Source organism: Simochromis diagramma, unplaced genomic scaffold, assembly GCF_900408965.1.
Source record: "Simochromis diagramma unplaced genomic scaffold, fSimDia1.1 OVJJ01000387.1, whole genome shotgun sequence".
NCBI classification, from domain to species: domain Eukaryota; kingdom Metazoa; phylum Chordata; class Actinopteri; order Cichliformes; family Cichlidae; genus Simochromis; species Simochromis diagramma.
In genome coordinates, this window is record NW_024387152.1 from 6707383 (window position 1) to 6727165 (window position 19783).

General features: G+C 40.2%; 1 protein-coding gene across 5 annotated transcripts in view; it reads right to left on the reverse strand.

Moving 5' to 3' along the window:
- Positions 1 to 15650, reverse strand: part of acot7 (acyl-CoA thioesterase 7) — a 57192-nt gene extending 41542 nt beyond the window's left edge. The window contains exons 1-3 of one of the 5 annotated variants that reach the window (XM_040047505.1): positions 15284 to 15650; positions 8303 to 8420; positions 7190 to 7346 (exon numbers count right to left, since the gene is read on the reverse strand). In XM_040047505.1, the coding sequence (XP_039903439.1) occupies positions 7190 to 7346; positions 8303 to 8420; positions 15284 to 15333 (325 nt within the window). In that variant the 5' untranslated portion in view covers positions 15334 to 15650. Of the gene's footprint in view, positions 1 to 7189; positions 7347 to 8302; positions 8421 to 8976; positions 9525 to 12431; positions 12561 to 15283 lie in introns of those variants that run through there. The other 4 variants (XM_040047506.1, XM_040047503.1, XM_040047501.1 and 1 more) reach the window with 4 other exon arrangements.
- Positions 15651 to 19783: the final 4133 nt, after the last annotated feature.

Genomic DNA, 19783 nt, shown 5'->3' on the forward strand with positions numbered 1-19783 from the left:
GGGGTGTCAGTGGAGCAAGACCAGTGCAGCGGTGCAGTGAGTGCTTTAATGTGCAAAATTGCAACTGCCTGTGCAAGAAAGGACATTGCACGTGATACAAGCCAACTAGTATCACTTGGCTCTTCTTACAGGAGTATAACATCACTAAAAGGACAGCTTCACCTTCTGAAGAGACAGGCAAAAATAAAAACCCTCATTATGGAACAAGAATCCAATAGGTGTTGTTTTGTAAGTACTACACAGACACTCTTTTAGCATAATATGCAGCAGCATTTAAAACACTAAGCTGCGTCACATTTAATTAGAAATAAGAGCATTTTGGTGTTGATCTCACGGCTCACATGGGTGCTTATGTTGGTGGGGGTGGCAGGGGACAACGTCCCTCCAGCATGACTCATACATCTTCCAGTTCCTTTAATCTAAGTTTAAGGCATCAATCAGGACTTCATAGTAAAATTCACACTTTCTGTTCAAATGAAAACCTTTTAGGCAGTCCCAGTCTGACAACCTCAGTGTGTGTAATTTCTCACCTTTCCTGCTCTTCCTTCCTGTCCTTTACCCGATATCTTTCCTTTTTCTTTCACCATGAGCTATTTCACTTGATTTGTGTCTTTTACTGATTCACCTCTGTGCTCTCCCCTTGGTCTCTTACTCACTCGCCTTAATTCTCTCTCGAAGCAGAAAAAAGACCCTGTTTTCTTTTCTCCTTCCTGAACAGCCTGTTCCAGGCTCTGAGACAGTGCAGAGGGGATCGTTCTTGGTACTTGATCCCCATGATCAAAACCACAGATTTTCCATCGTGCTCAGCCAAGGCTCCATTACTTTTAATAATACTACATTCCCTCTCTGGGGAATGTTACAGCCTGATAGGAATAGATTAAATCATGGCAGCAGCGGAGTTTCTAACAGTGCTTTCTGAGTGAGGATTATCTGATACTCAATGTAAACTTTTTTTAAATATTTGTTTGTGCTTAGCACACTGAATTGAACATCGTTACTGCGAGGACCTCTCTTCTCAAGCAAAATAAAGATCTGGAAAATCCAGCTGTGAGACAAAAAGCTTCTGCACAGTTGACAGACTCCATTGTGAGTCCACATAAACAACTCCCTGTTAAACTAAACTAACCTTCACTTCATTTTCTTGTAGCATCATGCTTTAAAAAAAAAAAAAAGTAAGAGATGCCTTCAAGTCAAACCAGTCTTGGGCTTTATTGTTAAGGATTTTTGTGTGGTATTTTTAAGTATATTGTTTTCTGTGTTAGATTTAAACACATTTTCTTCATATAAATATATTAATGACAATTACGCTATTACAAAAAAAAAAAGCATGATCTTTTTTTTTTATGTTGCTGAGCTGAATTTAAAGCTAAAACAATCCATTTTAGATGTGTTTGTATGTTCTTGTAGCACTCTGAGGATGTGCAGTTCTGTGACCTACCGGGACAGGAACTATCATGGTTACAACATTTTAAGCATCAAACCCACAATGCTGCGCTCTCAGCTCTCTCCCTGCTCATGTGTGTTGAATAGGAGGGATTTGTGTATGTCGTGTTCATGTGAATGTGCGCCAGAGTGAGCGTGCAACACAAGTAGCATTGCATACATATATGCGAGTCCCATGAGTGACTGAGCACAAGCACGTTATATGAATGTACAGAGCGCACGTGTGTATGTGTGTGTGCATGTGTGTGTGTGCGTGTATGTGCACATTCTCTAAAGTGGCGAGTGTTTGTGTGTGTGTGAGAGAGTGTGGCATTTCATTATGTATGTGTATTCTCACATCTGCAAATCTGCACGTGCTGTAGTGTGTGTAGGTCTGACTGTGAGTGTGCATGTGTATGTTAGTACGCATGCGCAATCCCCCCAGCAGGGACAATCATCACGGCTCGTGCCCACAGTAGGCAGCCTTACCCTGAGGGTCTGTGACTGAGGCCTGCCTGACGAGATGCTGCCTGACTGACTGTGGAACCTGGATGATTGCCTCCTCCACATACACACGCGCGCACACACACACATACACACACACATACATATTAAATAAATGCAAAGATCCTTGCACAAAGAGTGCAAGATACAAGGAGCATGCACATTAACATCTGCACAGAGCTAAAAAAGCATGCACGGCTGCACAAATGCACACCCTGTGATGTACACCAGAAAATACACAAAGTGCATATTCTGGTCTACAACTGGTAAAATCCTTTGTTCTGTATTCCTGTTTTAAGCAATCCATCAATCTTCTGCCTTGGAAAAGAGCTGGTCGGGAATATGTAAAACCTGCCAGTCCTGTCTCGGTATGTGTTCTCTTTTAGCAAGAAGGAAACTGTGCTCATTCAGTGTGGGTGTGAGAACACGTAGGTGTGTGATTTCTTTTTCTGTGTCTAAAGTGTCCACATATGAGGCTCTGCATGCATGCAGGTCATCCCTGCACAACCCCGTGTGTGTATGGGCGTGGGTCAGTGTGTTGGGTACGTGCATGCGTTGTGACGGAGAATGTGTGCAGGTACATCCACTTGGCATCCGTGTCTGACTGGGCCACATTGTGTGAGGCCTGATGCTAAGCCAACATGACAGAAGCAAATAATGTCTGCTCCCGTTATCTTCTCTTCCCTCTCTGCCCTGCAGGAACCTTTTAAAGGGCCAAACACAGACGAAAACCCACATGCATGTATGAAGTGCGCATGGAACATCCAAATATGCATTCAAAAAATTAGGCACAAAAGTGCACATCTAACAAGAATACAAACTAAAAACATGTGCTCGGCCACAGCTGAGCATACTGTATTCTACTGAGATTTGGACAAAAATAGATCCATTAAATGCATAACCATTGGCTTTTAGCAGCTGCGCCAACTCAAATGCACAGCCATAGTTACAGTATACAAACAAATATGACCCACTTCCTGTAAATATGACCTACTACACCACCAAGCTGCTGCTCCTTCTCGGGCTCTCCTTTAAATGTTTAATGAAGTCTTTCACATTGCCAGCTCACTTTACTATATGCAGGTTTCGATCGCTTCAAATGATTAATATCTGTAGCAGTTTTGTACTTTTGTTTTCTTCTCTTCTAAATAACATGACCCCTAGCTACTTAACTGATCTCCTCAACCCAAAGAGAGCACTAAGATCCTCCAGCCAACTGCTCCAAATGCAACCAAGGTCTCGTTTAAAAACCAGAGGTGACCGTGCATTTTCCATCGCTGCCCCTAGACTCTGGAATTATCTCCCAGTCGAAATCCGTACTTTGGAATCAATTCAATCGTTCAAATCTCGTTTAAAAACACACTTGTTTAACTTAGCTTTTGAAACAAATTAGTTTGACTTTCATTCGGCCTGCACTACACCATGTAAATGCAATTTTAAGTATAATTGTACTATTTGTTCTTTGTTCTGCCCGCACTGCGGTTTTATTGTGAAGCACTTTGATGTACACTAGTCTTTTAAATGTGCTATATAAATAAACTTTGACTTGACTTTGTTTTGGGGGGGTATTTGTGACTAACATAAGTTGCTGTTAAGTGTGAACCAGGAAAACAGTGTACTTTTTACAGTACATAAAATTTAGCATACAATATAAACTAATTCTATTACTGTGCTTGGCCCACACAGCCTCCAGAGACCTCAGTAGCAAAGTTTGGTGTCCCAGAGGAACTCACCTCCATGCCTGCTCCCACCCCGGGCTACAACTCCTCTTATTTACACTACACCCACATTGCCCTGACACTAAACCTACACTCAAACCCTCAGAACGAATCCTTTTTCTTTGTTTATGCGAGTATAGTTATAGATTTTTCACTCTCAAGAGAACAGAAAATTTAGAAATTAATAATGATTGAAAGTACCAGAAGATGCATTGTGTCATTTTCTATAACTGTGGACTACTGCTTTAAAACCTATTACATATTGCAATGCAAATTAGGATTTCTTAGCATGTTTTATAAGACAAACTTGATGTGAATAAATAGTGAATATAGGAATGGAAGCTAGATTCCATTTTATTGAAAATGCCTCCCCTGTTAGAAATGTTTGAACCAAACTGAACAATGCTTCGAGTCCATGTGCTTGCTTCCTGATCTCCCCCTCATTAGGGGTCCTTCCTAACGGGCCATTCACTGTAGAGGGCTGTCCATTCCAGTGCCTGCACGTATGTATGCTGCTCTCCACCTGTCACCTCATATCTGTGCCTCCGCCTCCGTCAACCTGCTTTCAGCCCAGCAACCAGCCAACCAACCAGTATAAGCCTGTTGCTAGGGCAACGGCTGTCTAGGGGATACTTCTTTTGTTTCCCACACCTCCTTTTCCTCATCCTTCTTTCTATCTCTTCGCTACTCTTGCTATTTTTCCTCTTAAATTCTCTTTGCTATCTTTTTCCCCATCGATATGTCTGTCTGCTGCTCTCCATCTGCCTCTCTTTCCATTTCCTCCCGTCTTTAGTTTCACCAGCTGAAAGATGGACACCACCACTGCACAACTATTAAAATTTGCTTTTCTTTCATACTTAAAAACTGCACCTGGTGTAAACTGCCAAAACTCACAGATAACCCCCTAATTACATACTTTACAGTGCCTTAAGACATTAAATTTGTAGAGACATTTATCACAGGCAGACTTCTGTCCCCGTGCCATTTAAAGGTTCAGATACAGCAACCCAAAGTGGTCTCTGCATCTTTACCTAAGGTACTCTGAGAATTGCGGGAGCCTGTGTGTTCAAGTTAACCTGCACACATATAAATAAAGTGTATTACGTGTATTACAGAATTAGAAACATCATCAGTTGCCAAATACTCTAGAAATCAGGATCGCTCTTACATTCTGTTCCCCCATCACAGCACGTAATGCAGTCCCTTGTGAAAGCAGAGTTTCATTATTCATGCTGCCACAAGCAGTACCACTTACTATGTGCTGCCCTCTTGTGATCAAACAGCGGAATATCACAATGAAGTCATTTTTCATTGATCGTTAAGTATTCCAATTTTCCAGAAGTGACAAAATATTTCCATAGGAAGTCTTTCCCATTTAAGAAATAACGCGTGAAACACAGAGATAAATTCCGATTCATAAATATTTCTGCCTGACAGTGAGACAAAGAGATAAAGACAAAACTAATGTTTGACTTGCACAAATAACCAGACAAAAAGTTGCACCTATGCACTTTTTACACCATGACGCTTACTGCTAAACTTTCACACACACGTTTGCTTTTTTTTTAATGTCACATGTTAATTTTTTGAATAATTAACAGAGCTCTTTGAGAACTGATTAAGATATTTCCAAGCAAAAGCTCCAAATAGTTACTTGTTCCAACTAATAACACAAGATTATTAGTTGCAGCCCCTATTTTTACAGTACATGCTGAACATGCAGATATTTGTATATCTGTGTTTGTCAACTTTATCTTTCTGTAGTCAACTTCCTGTTTCAATGTTTACCATACCATTGGTTCTCTGAAATGATGAGAATGAGGCTAAAGGTGAACAATGATGCACAGATAAAGTAGTGCGACTCAAACAAAATCATCCAGGAAGCAGAAATCCTACATCAATGTGCATGCTGATGTGCAGTTAACCACTGCTGGTTAGATTCCACTGGACACATAAATCCCCTTTGGGTTTGTTTAGGACATAAAAATCAGTCAATTAAAAATTGCAGATCTTTCCGCTGTGGTTACCCCTTGTGGCAAGGGAGCAGTCAAAAGTAGCTTGCTTAATGTTAAATTTATCTTATAACAAACAGTTTTTCTGTAAACTAAGCAGGATTAAAATCGTTTGTGTGAATTAAATTCCCTTTCATTATTAACTGAAAAATGCTATGAAACGGTTCCCAAACAGGTTTAATGTGTGTGTGTGTGTGTGTGTGTGTGTGTGTGTACCATGTTTACATATCTTTGTAGGGAACAAAAATTGTAATGTTACTATACTTGTGGGGACCAAGAGTCTTTATGGGGACAAAATGCCCACCTCCACAAGTTTGAAGGCATTTTTGAGACTCAAAATGTGGTTTTAGTGACAGGGTTACATTTAGGTTAGGGTTAGGTTTAGGCTATTTATTTATTTATTTTAGTTTACCTGCGTTGAGAACAATGTTGGCTGAAAGACAGAATTATCTTCACAAACTGGGGTCTCAGTGTCATTTCTCTCCCGGCTGTCCACAGAACAAGATCACAGCACAGGTGTGAAAGTGATTTTGCATCCTAGTGTTTAACTGCAAGCATACTTACATTACCATGTGAGACAGGCATTTGCCAAACACACTCACAGATCCATATCGCTGTATGCATAAACAGTAAGTCAAAGAATGTTGTCTTACCACTTGGTGTTCTCCTATTCTGTACTAAAAGTCACAAAATAAAATTGTTTAAATTTTTTAGCTTTTCACAAAGCCGTTGTACGAATCTTCTAGAGAGGAACAAACTGAACTCTGAGCAAACAGTTGGAAAAAATATACCTTCCTAGTGTGTTGCAGAAAAGCAATCTGAAGTTCTTAATAGTGCCAAAATGAAAGTCAAAAAATATTGGATATGAGGCCAAATGAAAGCCAACAATATAAAGATCATAACGCTTCCAGAATGAGGCTAAAGGTGAACAATGATGCACAGATAAAGTAGTGCGACTCAAACAAAATCATCCAGGAAGCAGAAATCCTACATCAATGTGCATGCTGATGTGCAGTTAACCACTGCTGGTTAGATTCCACTGGACACATAAATCCCCTTTGGGTTTGTTTAGGACATAAAAATCAGTCAATTAAAAATTGCAGATCTTTCCGCTGTGGTTACCCCTTGTGGCAAGGGAGCAGTCAAAAGTAGCTTGCTTAATGTTAAATTTATCTTATAACAAACAGTTTTTCTGTAAACTAAGCAGGATTAAAATCGTTTGTGTGAATTAAATTCCCTTTCATTATTAACTGAAAAATGCTATGAAACGGTTCCCAAACAGGTTTAATGTGTGTGTGTGTGTGTGTGTGTGTACCATGTTTACATATCTTTGTAGGGAACAAAAATTGTAATGTTACTATACTTGTGGGGACCAAGAGTCTTTATGGGGACAAAATGCCCACCTCCACAAGTTTGAAGGCATTTTTGAGACTCAAAATGTGGTTTTAGTGACAGGGTTACATTTAGGTTAGGGTTAGGTTTAGGCTAAGGGTTAGGGTTAGGCATTCATTTTTAAATATCACAGCGATTCACCTGTGAGGATATTCTCAGCCATGACTTTGACCTGGACCTCCAGCGAGTGCTTGGAGGTGTGCGTGATCTCAGCAGTGACGTGGGTGACCTCGCCAATGAACACGGGGGACAGGAACTCTGTCTTCTCCACCCGAACCAGAGCTGCCAAGCAGCGGTCCTATACAAGACAAACAGCAGACTCAAAACTTATACACACATAGTCACATAATCACAACATCTGACTGCTATGGCAGGAATCTGGAAATTGCTCTGCTGGAAGATCAGAGGGAAAATCTGGTTTAAAATCCTGAGTCACTGAGGTTGATTCCCCCAGTTACATGACTGTACACTGAGTGATAAAAATAATACCACTGAGCAAGGTTGTATAGTCCAAATGAGGTTAATGATGTGTACAACTACAGATGTCACTGTCTGTGAGGCACTGTCGCCTCGCAGCAAGAAGGTCCTAGATTCAAATCCAGGCTGGGATTGTGTGTTCTCCCCTTTGTCTGCATGGGTTCACTCTGGGTGCTCTGGCTTCCTCCCACAAAGACATACACAGGGTTTCGATTAATTTGAGATTTTAAACTGGTTTTAGGTGTGAATGTGAATGATTGTCTGTCTCTTTGTGTCAGCCCTGTGATTGGCAGGCTATATCCTAGCCCAGCACAATGAATAAGTGGAAGAATTGGATGGATGGATGGAAACTTCACTAATTTGATAAATATGTTTTTAATGCTGGTATAACTGCAAGTTAGACAGAAATAACTCCCTTTTAAGATTTTGTATTTCCTTTATTGTGTTTTTAATTAATTTTTCACATTTTTTTAAACTTTTTTTTAAAATTTGAGTTGTAAAAGTAATGGTTATCATTTCTTAGTTTCTTGCATTAATTTCTGTCAATTTACACTTATAGTACAGAAGTTTTCAACACTGTTATTCACAACATATTTTAGTCTCTTTATTCAGGTGCTAAAAAAAAAGAAACATTTAGTACTGCAGTGCATTATATAAATGACACCTCTCTGCTACAAAAAAATGAACATTAGAGGAACTTATGGAGAACTTCCTTGACTTCATTTATCCAACAGTACGATAGCACAGTCCAGAAAGACAGTGGCTGTTGTCTCTTACCCCGTTCTGTGTGTTGCAGTGCCGTGTGCCGACAATGCATCCGGCTTCCTCTATCATCTTGAGGATGTTGCCACCGTGGACGTTGCCCGCAACGTTGGCATCGTCTGGCCGCATAATCCTGCAATAATTAATGAATGCATTACTACGATTCAATTCAATTGTATTTACACAGCGCCAAATCCCAACAACAGTCCACACTGCATCACAACTTAAACACAGCATCATTATCGCAGACGGTGCATGAAGCGGCTCCACTTCTTCAGTGTATGGATAAACGAGTCGTACCAGTTGTACCTGATGTAATCACTTTACGCACTGTTAATCCAAAATGTACAAATGTCTAACCACAATAATGCAGTGCGCCACTGCACTGACTAATTCTGTGACACACACGGTTAAGATTTAGACTGTGTGTGTATGTGCGCGCGTGTGTGTGTGTGTGTGTGTGTGTGTATAGAACAAAAAGGAAGACAATACACATCTTGGCAGCATTAGTAAGCCCTTATGTAATAGAAAGGTGATCAATAACTTCCCATAAAACTTGACAATTCTCAATTTTCTATTTACTAGAATTCACAAAACTCCTCACCATATGTAGGAAATGACTAGGAACCAACACAAAATGATCAAAACAGACTGTGTGTGTGGGTGTGTGTGCATCAGTAACCAAGTACCTGCTAAGATGATTTTTGGTACACTTCCAAGCTCCAGTCTTCTCACCCTCCCTGACATCTTTGCTTACTTGCTTACTTTGACTATGTTGCTGTTTCTCCACCACTGCAGTCGTCTTATCCACTTCATCTGAAGCCTGACTTTGCTGAGCCCTAGAGCAATCCATCTCTAAACACGGACTGGCTCTCAGTCTTCGTCTCTCACCTACTTCCTCTGTGTATGAGCTCTAAGAACCCAGCTTTCAAGATTTTGAGATCTGACGTTGATGGTCTGAGTGATGTCATGGAGTATTACCGCTCAAACCACATTAACTAGTCAAACTGGATCTCAGCAGACCCGCTGATACAAAGACAGACAGGAGTTAGCTAATGAAAGGAGTCATCATCACATTGAGGTTTGAGTCTTGCAGCTCACAGAGTTTGACAGTGACAAATCTGCCAAGATGTCCTGAGACACATGCAAAGCACCAGATGAATGAAACTTGTCTCAGATCCTTAATTCACGAGAATGTTTCTCCACTGTATTTTTCTATAGTGAAGACTAAATTTAGAAATTTAGGAAACAAACTGAAGATACTTGGCCAAGATTACAACCACCCCAGTACCAACATAATACAGTTTAATATGTTCAACAGAATAGCAGGCTTAAAAAAGTAAAATAAAGAAAGCCAAGTCCACAAACCTTTCAAATCACACTTACACACCTCCAAATCAGGATGTAGTTGATTAATCACTTGTTTACTCATGTAAATCAACCAAAATATCTATAATACACAGATTATATACACAGGTGAGTAGGGGAGAGTGAGGTAAGATGAGCCAGTGGGTAAGTTGAACCACCCCTTGTATCTAGGTAACTGTGTACATGTTTTGTCATGTGACCATAAATCCAGGAAGCACTCATCATTTCCATCCTGCTATATTAAAGAGGAGCATATTGGAGAAGGGGTAAGTCTGCATTACACAAAAAAATGTTTTTTGCTTGTCAAAGTAAAATTTCTGCATATCAGGTAAATTGACTGTAATATTAAAACAAATGTATCTGTGTCTAAAATTATATATTATACATGTTGGTGGGTTTCTAAAATATAATATCATCTGAAGAAGTTTTCTAAAGATTAGCCTAAATTGCTAAGCTAGCCCGTTTTTTTCAAAATGGTGGCTATGGGGCAAAGTGAGCCAAAGGCTATGGGGTAAATTGATCCAATGGTTCAACCTACCCCACCATAAGGCACTGAAATTTATTTAAGGCTCTGACTTATTAAATAGTATTTTAGTTCAGTATACTGAACCCTTTTGTTGTATTTGTCATATGTTAACTAGTATAGAAAAGATATCATGCCAAGGACCTACAGACGGAAGACCAGCTGGGGCTCAACACCCCTGGAGGAGATTGAAAGGGCAGCGAGTGAAGTCAAGGGAGGAAAGTCCATAAGATCAGTGGCTAAAGAAAGACAAATTGACAGGTCAACACTCAGGAGATATATTAAAAAGAGGGACACACAGGAGGTCAAATCGGTTGGCTATAGTGGAACAGCTTCAGCAAAGAGAGTCTTCTCTGAGGAGGTGGAGAAGGAGCTAGCAGAGCATATCAAGAAGCTTGCAGAGCAGTTCCATGGCATTTCCCCAAAGAAATGCCGTGAACTGGCATTAGAATTGGCAGGCAGAAACAACATTCCTACTCCCAGCAACTGGACAGAGAAAGGTTTAGCCGGTAGGAAGTGCAAGAAACAACATTTCAGTAGGTTGGCACAGACTAATGTATTTTGTGTAGTTTACTACTTTACTTGTTGTATTTGTCATATGTTAACTAGTATAGAAAAGATATCATGCCAAGGACCTACAGACAGAAGACCAGCTGGGGCTCAACACCCCTGGAGGAGATTGAAAGGGCAGCGAGTGAAGTCAAGGGAGGAAAGTCCATAAGATCAGTGGCTAAAGAAAGACAAATTGACAGGTCAACACTCAGGAGATATATTAAAAAGAGGGACACACAGGAGGTCAAATCGGTTGGCTATAGTGGAACAGCTTCAGCAAAGAGAGTCTTCTCTGAGGAGGTGGAGAAGGAGCTAGCAGAGCATATCAAGAAGCTTGCAGAGCAGTTCCATGGCATTTCCCCAAAGAAATGCCGTGAACTGGCATTAGAATTGGCAGGCAGAAACAACATTCCTACTCCCAGCAACTGGACAGAGAAAGGTTTAGCCGGTAGGAAGTGCAAGAAACAACATTTCAGTAGGTTGGCACAGACTAATGTATTTTGTGTAGTTTACTACTTTACCATTACATTTTTTAGGTAAAGAATGGTTCAAGAATTTTTTGGCACGCCACCATCTCTCTTGCCGTATGCCTGAGGCAACATCTTTGGGAAGAGCTACAGCCTTCAATAAGACTACAGTTGGGGAGTTCTTTGACAATCTGGCTAAAGTGATCGACAGGTAACAGAAGTTATCTAATTGAAAACATTTATAACTATTTATGACAACTACAAACAACAGTTAAGTGAATAAATATGCGTACTCTCAGCTAACATTTTTTGCATTACTTAAAAATTTAACTAATCATCATTGCTCTTTTTTTGTTTGACAGGTATAAATTCCCCCCAAACAGGATTTTTAATGTTGACGAAACAGGTGTAACAACAGTACAGACACCAAAGCAGGTAGTGGCAGAAAAAGGAAAAAATGCTGTGCCAGATTTCTCAGAAGAATCTGAGGGATCACTAGCAGTAAGAAACCCACGTTTGTGTTCAAGGAAAATGATGAGGCATCTTTCCCACGCAAGGATGTGCTGAAGAAGCTACCTCAACCTCAACAGGCTGGAGGAACTGCAAGGAGGGAGCAACAGTTCATATTCCCCTACAACCTTGATCATTGGAATATTGAATAGTTCTTTTGAATAAATGGTTTTGAACTGGTGGTTTGTTTAGAAACCACCAGTTTCCAGGTTTGTTCTCACAGGTTTACAACTGTTAAAATGGTTTGTTTTCACAATATGATCAGTTTTACATTTTAAAAACTACATGGTCAGTTTGCCCCAAGATGGCTCAGTTTACCCACTGACTAGGTTCAATTTACCCCTAATCTGGGGCAAGTTGAGCCAAAGGAGCATTTTTTTTAATAGGTCATTATTTTGGGCAGCGTCATCAGACATAGATTCTGATCATTACATTTGAAAGGAGACATCCTGAAATAAAGGAATATGTTATCATTCTATTTCTGTGTCATTTTTTTCTCACATCCAGGGCAACATGAGTAAAAAGTGGCTCATCTTACCTCACTCTCCCCTACACAAAAGCTGACGTTGTTTCTGATTAGAAGCAGCACCACTGGACTAAACATACAAACGATATATAGATGATAACTAACTGAAAATGCAAAATATTGCTGTTAATGGGTGCCTAAGACAAAATCTTCTGCCTGTTGAAAAAAACTCTTATTTATTTATTTATTTTAGTTTACCTGCATTGAGAACAATGTTGGCTGAAAGACAGAATTATCTTCACAAACTGGGGTCTCAGTGTCATTTCTCTCCCGGCTGTCCACAGAACAAGATCACAGCACAGGTGTGAAAGTGATTTTGCATCCTAGTGCAAGCATACTTACATTACCATGTGAGACAGGCATTTGCCAAACACACTCACAGATCCATATCGCTGTATGCATAAACAGTAAGTCAAAGAATGTTGTCTTACCACTTGGTGTTCTCCTATTCTGTACTAAAAGTCACAAAATAAATTGTTTAAATTTTTTAGCTTTTCACAAAGCCGTTGTACGAATCTTCTAGAGAGGAACAAACTGAACTCTGAGCAAACAGTTGGAAAAAATATACCTTCCTAGTGTGTTGCAGAAAAGCAATCTGAAGTTCTTAATAGTGCCAAAATGAAAGTCAAAAAATATTGGATATGAGGCCAAATGAAAGCCAACAATATAAAGATCATAACGCTTCCAAATGCACTCTTAAACTAATCACGAGGGCGCTTGGATGGATCCTGTTTAGCTTCTTATTGCAGCGAAGAAATCAGAAGGAGCGCATCTTTGATATATAGTCAGTGAAGCTGACTTAAAGAAGAACTAGATGACTAACTTCCTGTTAATACACATACATCCACTTCTAACTGTTCAGTGACGTTAAAGATCATTGTGCAAAGACAGAATATCCAATGGATCAGTCAGGGTAACTTCTTAGGAAGACCTCAATCTAAATGACTAACAAAAAAAGCCGTCCTCTGGACTATACTGGGTGATTACAGTCATAGTGTTGTGGTAAAGCGGCAAAGTGGACATGTTATTAAAAAATTTTATGCAGTACACATTTTCCTTATGATTTGAATTTTAGCTCTGCAAATATTTATTCAGTCATTTTACACTCCATTGATTAAAATAGGCACTTTTTCTGAAAAGCTTTGATGGCAGAGGGCCTGCTGAGACGTTCACATAATAAACTTGCACTTCCTGGCCTTGCTCCCTGTCATTTGTGCACAATGCTCACGAACCTGTTGACATCAACTCTGTAAGAATTTGTTTTTGAACACGTAGAGGCATTTGCCAGTGCAGCAACAAGAGGAAGGAGAGAAGAGAGCAGGATGAGTATACCACTAGGATTTTGGGTTTGAGCTGGGCTCTCAGTGACTTTTCCACACACACGGCCCAAAAGGTGACGTTCTGGTGATTGAATAGTTTGTATTGATCCTTTTGTAAAGGATTGAAACACTTTCAGCCCTTAAATGTTGAAAATATGCACTCATACTGAATTATGTGAGTGATTTATCTAGAAGCTGGTGCACTGAAGCATGATGAAGAATGATGTATTCGATAAGTGAGTGCACCTTTTATACAGTGAATCATCCAATCAGTCTGTGACAACCTGTGGTTGCTGGGATTCTTTTCTTCGCTCTTTGCTTTTAGACATTACATGGTTTTCATGTTAGTTTAGCAAGGCTAAATCTATTTTGGGCTTGTGGTAGTGTAGCTGAAGTAGATAGTGTGAGTTTATAGCATAAGCTTAAATAAATATGTTCACTGACCCAACCTGTGACTGTCGCCTTTGTTTTCTGTGATCATTAAAGATAATCCCATAATCTTTGATGATCACTGTATTATTATGACTGTAAACATTACATTTTTTTATGATTACAGAAAAGAAGTTCATATCCAATCGAACTACTAGCATCTTACTGCAACATCCCAGTAACTGGAAACTTACTCCCACATGGTCAGTCACCTAAAGGTTTCAACGCATCAATCATGCAAAGCCAGAAATACTTGACATCCTCCACGAGGGGGGAGGGGAATCAGACCCAATGTTTAAAGAAATACTTTTGAAGTTATGATTCATTAATACTAATACTGTCTGGCTTCAGGAAGTCTTCCGAAGACCGTGGTAAACTTCTCAGAAACTGAACACTGAGCAGTGAAAAATGAGAAAAGATTATAAAACTTAAATGTCCTATAAATGTCATAGTGACTTATATAAGTATCATATGTTGCTGTTTTAGAATAATTTAAATCTTCTTTTGATTCTTTTGATTGTGCATTTTTTTTTCGTCTTTTTCGTCGTTTTTCGTGTTTTTACTTGAGGGAATGTTTTATTTTCCTTTTTTTCTTTTCTTTAAATGTAGGCATATATTTCTGACATAGCAGAGGTGCGCAAGAGAGGTTTGGCTCCATCTACGGACGAGCGCAAGTACTACCACCTATTCTCTGGAAAATTACGCGCCGTTGAAAGGTATTTTAATAGGTCGCAGTCGTGCCCTTATTATCACAGATGGCGGTTTGCTTTCTGGGCTCTACATCTGTTCATTATCTGATTAAATTAATAAAGGGGCAAAGTGCGGACTAATTAAACTAATGTCCAGACAAATTGAGTCACGCGATAAACTTTCACGCGATAAAATGTTTACTTTTCTTGGACTTTGGGTAAAATGGTAGTGGCCTTCGTCCTTGGCCGTGTTTCGCCTGTTCTGTATGAGCTAACCGCGCTGAGGTCATCACTTGCGAAACGCGGCTGAGATGGTCCGCACCTCTGACGAAGCTCGCACGTTAAACATCCTGAAAAAACTGCGTCTCGTATTTTATACAACAGCACACGTCAAACATCTTGAACCAGCGGCTGAACTCGCCTCGGGCGATGGAGTCTGCGCAAAAATATAAAAAGAAGCAGAAGCGGATTATCTGGGTTATCGTCCTCTCAGCAGCTCTCACGCAACTACGCCGGTAGCCGCGTTGTTCTCGTCATTTGGCGACCAGCAGCACGTTATTAGCATGTGTGTGAAGGTAGCACTCGTGTAAACGTGTCTTATTAAACGTCCTACCTGCATATCTGAAGGGGGGATGCTGCCTCGCCCGTCTGCGGTGCCGACATGGTTCTCGTGTTGCAGTGAGATTCGTGTGTGATGTGAAGGGAAATCACTCTCCCGGCGTCCGCCGGCTGCTGTGGTCACAGTGTCTTTGCGAAATGGCTCGATTAGAGGAAATGTGCAGAGCTCGTAGAAATTATCTGCTAAATGTTTTGCAAAATCTGTTCTTTCAAATTGCCCTAAAATAATAAACTATTATATTATCGATATAATAAGCCAGAGAAGATTCTTTGCATTCCATAGCTTCCTAAATTGTTAAATGAGAAAGGCATGTTTGAGAAACAGAAACCTCAGCTATGTCAATACCTATAATCGCCCAGAGGGGGGCAGCAGAGACCGCACTTTCTCAAACTATCCATTCAGGAGCAATATTTTATGCTGCCTGCTGTGGGCGCATTTGACCTCAAAATGCGTCCCAGAGTTTTTGCAGCCAGTGGCGTCAGTTTTGTTCACATCTGCCTGACAACTGTGTCATATAATACTTTGTTCATTAATTTAAAAAAAATGCATTCAATTCTCTACGCCACGTTTTAGCTCAAAAAACTCCGTTTTTTTATGTACACATTGGTGCTGCATTGTCTGCTTTCTTCCTGTAATATAGGTCAGTTCATACTGCCAGTTTTGCTTTGCAAATTTGCTGCGTGCCTTGTCCTGCCCCTGTCCTTACAGTTAAAATCACAGTCATCTTTGTGTGCGCATGGTCCAAAGAGCGTTTTTCCTTTTATTACTGAATAAACGATCCATATCAATAAACCTGTAAAAGACCAGAAAGTCTAAGCAAACACACAAAGCGAGATCTAACTAGTTTATTTATTCATTTATTGTACAAAATATACAATACAATTTGCTGTAAACAGCAAAAATACAACACACCCCAACAGAGATACTCACTGCAGACATTTTATGTCTACAAAGTTCATCTGCACAGATTCAGGACTCTGAAGTCTGTTGTGCAAATTCAGACATAAACTGACCCTTTGGGTCTTACAGGGCTGTTTCAATGGCCCCTGATTACTTAATCCGCGACGAGGACTAAATATTGAACGTATACATACATGCAGATTTTTAAAAAATTCATATATACACGACTGTCTACACTTGTCAGCTTGTACAGGACAAAAGACTCGCGCGCAAAACGAGTATACAATACTCAACCAATACGATGAATTGTTGCTTTTCATCACGGAATCCAAGCTCTTAATCACTGTGTGTATTTACAGGTAATGCTCTCTCAATATTATTCCCAACATTAAACACATTACAGTCTTTTTACAGCTGTCGGAGGACCACTTAAAAAATTTACCAAGGTCTCCACACTGCAGCGCTGGCAGTCTGCGAGTCTGACTGCGCTTGGTTTGGGACCGCTGCGCTGCTGCGTTGCTGACTCTGCACCCTGGAGCTGAAGCTGGATTTGATGCTCAAGAGTCTCTGATGGATCTGAGGCAAAGTCATCCAGGTCTGGGCGCAGCAGTTCAGGCAGGTTGGGGTGACGGTGGCGGATATGGACTGCTGGACAAATTCATTGACGCGCCGGTGTGCGTCTGGATCCAAGTTGGTTTGGGGAAGCAGAACAGAGACGCGTTTGAGGCACGCCTTAAAACCTTCCCTGTAATTCTCTACAGAACCTGAAAAAACAGATAAATGTTAGGATTGATGTTCATCTAATCTGTTGTTAATACATTTAGAAATAAAAGGGTTAAATAAGTCATAGCTAACTTACTTTTAGCGTTTGCAGGTTGAATGTCACCGAGGAACCGCACGGTCATTTCCAGGATGTCTGCTTTCTCAAGCTTGGAGTAACGAGAGTGCTGGAGACAAAAGGGAAAAGAAGATGTTAGATGCACGAGTCAAAATGCTGTGCTGACTATAGTCAGTTACATCTGCAAAGTGAGCATACTGAAAATGTAAATTCAAACAACTTACATCTCTGCCTGTGAGGGGGATGATTAGGTTTTTTAAGCGGTTCAGACTTTCGTTAATACGGGCGCGTCTTCTTTTTTCCATTAGCGGTTTCATAGTCTGAAACAAAAGGACACATAGAATTTAGTATTCATTCATTACAACATGTGTGAAGTATGCGGTAAAAAATATTTAAGGAAATGAAACTAAATGTAGCCACTTTGCTTACCTTTCTCAGTTCAAGAGCTTCTTTTCTTTTGGCAAGAGATAGCTTTGGGGAAAAAGATTGGAGAGCTTCGCATGTCATGTTCGGAGACATTTTCAGCGTCGACTTTGTGCCAGAGTAGTGTTCAAAACCAAGATAGGCGAAGTTGTGCCTCTAACGGCCAAGTACTGGGGTATATATCCAGGTCCGTGGCGTCGGTTTCCGTGCGTCATGGGTACGCCCCCAAGCCGGCACAAAACGATTTGAACGGGACCCACATTCTACGAAAACAAGACAAAAGCATCAAATTTAGTCAGATAACCATCTGTCTTTTACTTTAATCCAAGCGTAGCTGCGGTGCGTGTCTGCGTTATGATCCATAGACCAAACAAAATCTGTGCCAAAAAGCTGAGGAAATTTGTGCGTAATGAAGCTTCCAGTTTTGACGCGTCAAATGCTAATTCATCAAATATCCATTCATTAAGCCATACATTTTACATCATATTTTAAATATGATGTTTTAATACAAAGATAGGTTCATTTTTTTTCTCACACAGTTGATGGAACTAAATTTTGTTTTGTTTCGAAAACACTACTGGTGCGTAATGACGCAGTGTTCGGAGATGCCTAGAAAGAAAATACAGGCTATAGAATTATTTATTTTGTAATTTAACTGTGAAATATAACAAGCTACGCATATAGAATCACATTTTATCCGTATTCTCACTTTTCACTGGCTATTATTAAGATTTTCTTTACAGCTGAATTTCCTGTTGCTGTTCAAATCTGTTCGTTTACTGGGATATAATGCGTGCATTTCTGACACAATATTCTTCATATATTCTCTGCATGGAGCTGTGTGTTTAAAAATTAAAAATTAAAAATTAAAACAAGAGGATGCAGTACATGCATTAGTCGCACAGGGGCCAGGCTTGCATTCAAGAAAAAAAAGTGTCCACATGGATATAGAATCTTACTCCAGGCATATATACCCAAGCCACGCTACTTTCAAATAACATCTGTTCTTAGATTTTTACAACAATGGTTTTGCATGTGACGTTTTTATGCAGTCTCTACCCAGGGGAGGTCTCTACCTGTAGGGTGTATCCCACTACAGCTAACGCATCATGCAGTGAGGTGGGGGCTTGAAAAAACAAAGGGTGGGTGCTGTGGGTGCATTTTATTAAATCACAATAACCATAGCAAAATATAAAAGGACACCAGGTTGTAACTTACTCACAAGGCATTTTAAATGTTTTTGTCCGTTTACCTGTCCGTATAGTCTAAAAGTATTTAATAACCTAGCAATCTGTCCTGCCAAGTGTGAACCAACTTTAAGTGATAACTGTGATATTATTGTTATTGTTTTAAAATATAAACTGGAGAGGCATGACAACCCATCAAATACCACTGCACTCTGGGGAACCACACGCGCAGCACGCGCCACGGGGACCAGATGGCTGTCTGTTAAAGAGCTCCCAACTCTACCAACCCCCAACCTCCATTAATGACCCCCACACCCCACATACTCCTCCTGCACCTCTGTAGCATCCGGAGTAAGCAGTCTCCTGGTCCAGTCTATGCGCGCGCACGCATACACACAGAGAGACTATTCCAAACATTTGTGCTCTTTTTCTATAAACCTCACACGCACGACACACGATCTCAACGCGGTTTTTGGCGTGGGTATCCCATCTGCAAGCTTCTAATAGGTCCATGTTGTTAGGGTCCAACTGAAAGAAGCTTTGCACTATCCGTTTTACTCTATGCTGCAGTTGTCTCCCATAGCTTGCCTCTGTTTTGTTTTCTTTTTTTTAAGCGTCCACGCTATCGTGACATGGTTGTTTATCATAACTACACGATAACAAAGCTCAATCTTTTCACAGAGATGAAAGATGTTTGAGCAGGAGTGCATGACTCTGTCGATATATTTTCGAAGGAGTATTATTTTGTCTTACCGGAGACAGTGGTAGAAAAAATTAAATAAAATATGACTGTAAAATTCTCAATTCTATTACTAAATTCTCTAATATAATATATATCCTATCTTTCCACCTGGTTCAGTTTGAGTTAATTTTTTTTTTTAACGCAATAGAGTATAGGTATAATATTGCAATGGGGTCGATTTGTGAAGCTATCTTAGTTCAGCATTTAACTTCAAATGTAAACAAATAAATACTAAAGGGGTAAAATATGGAGATCAGAAGCCTACAAAAGATCTTCAAACGAAGTCAAACCCTGTTCTGAAATTGAGAGGCACACTTGCTGCACGCGCCCCTCGCGCCCTGCTGGGATTGCAGGACGATGGTGGTGGGAGGGGTCGGCTCTTCTCTGTTTTGCTCTTACGGTTA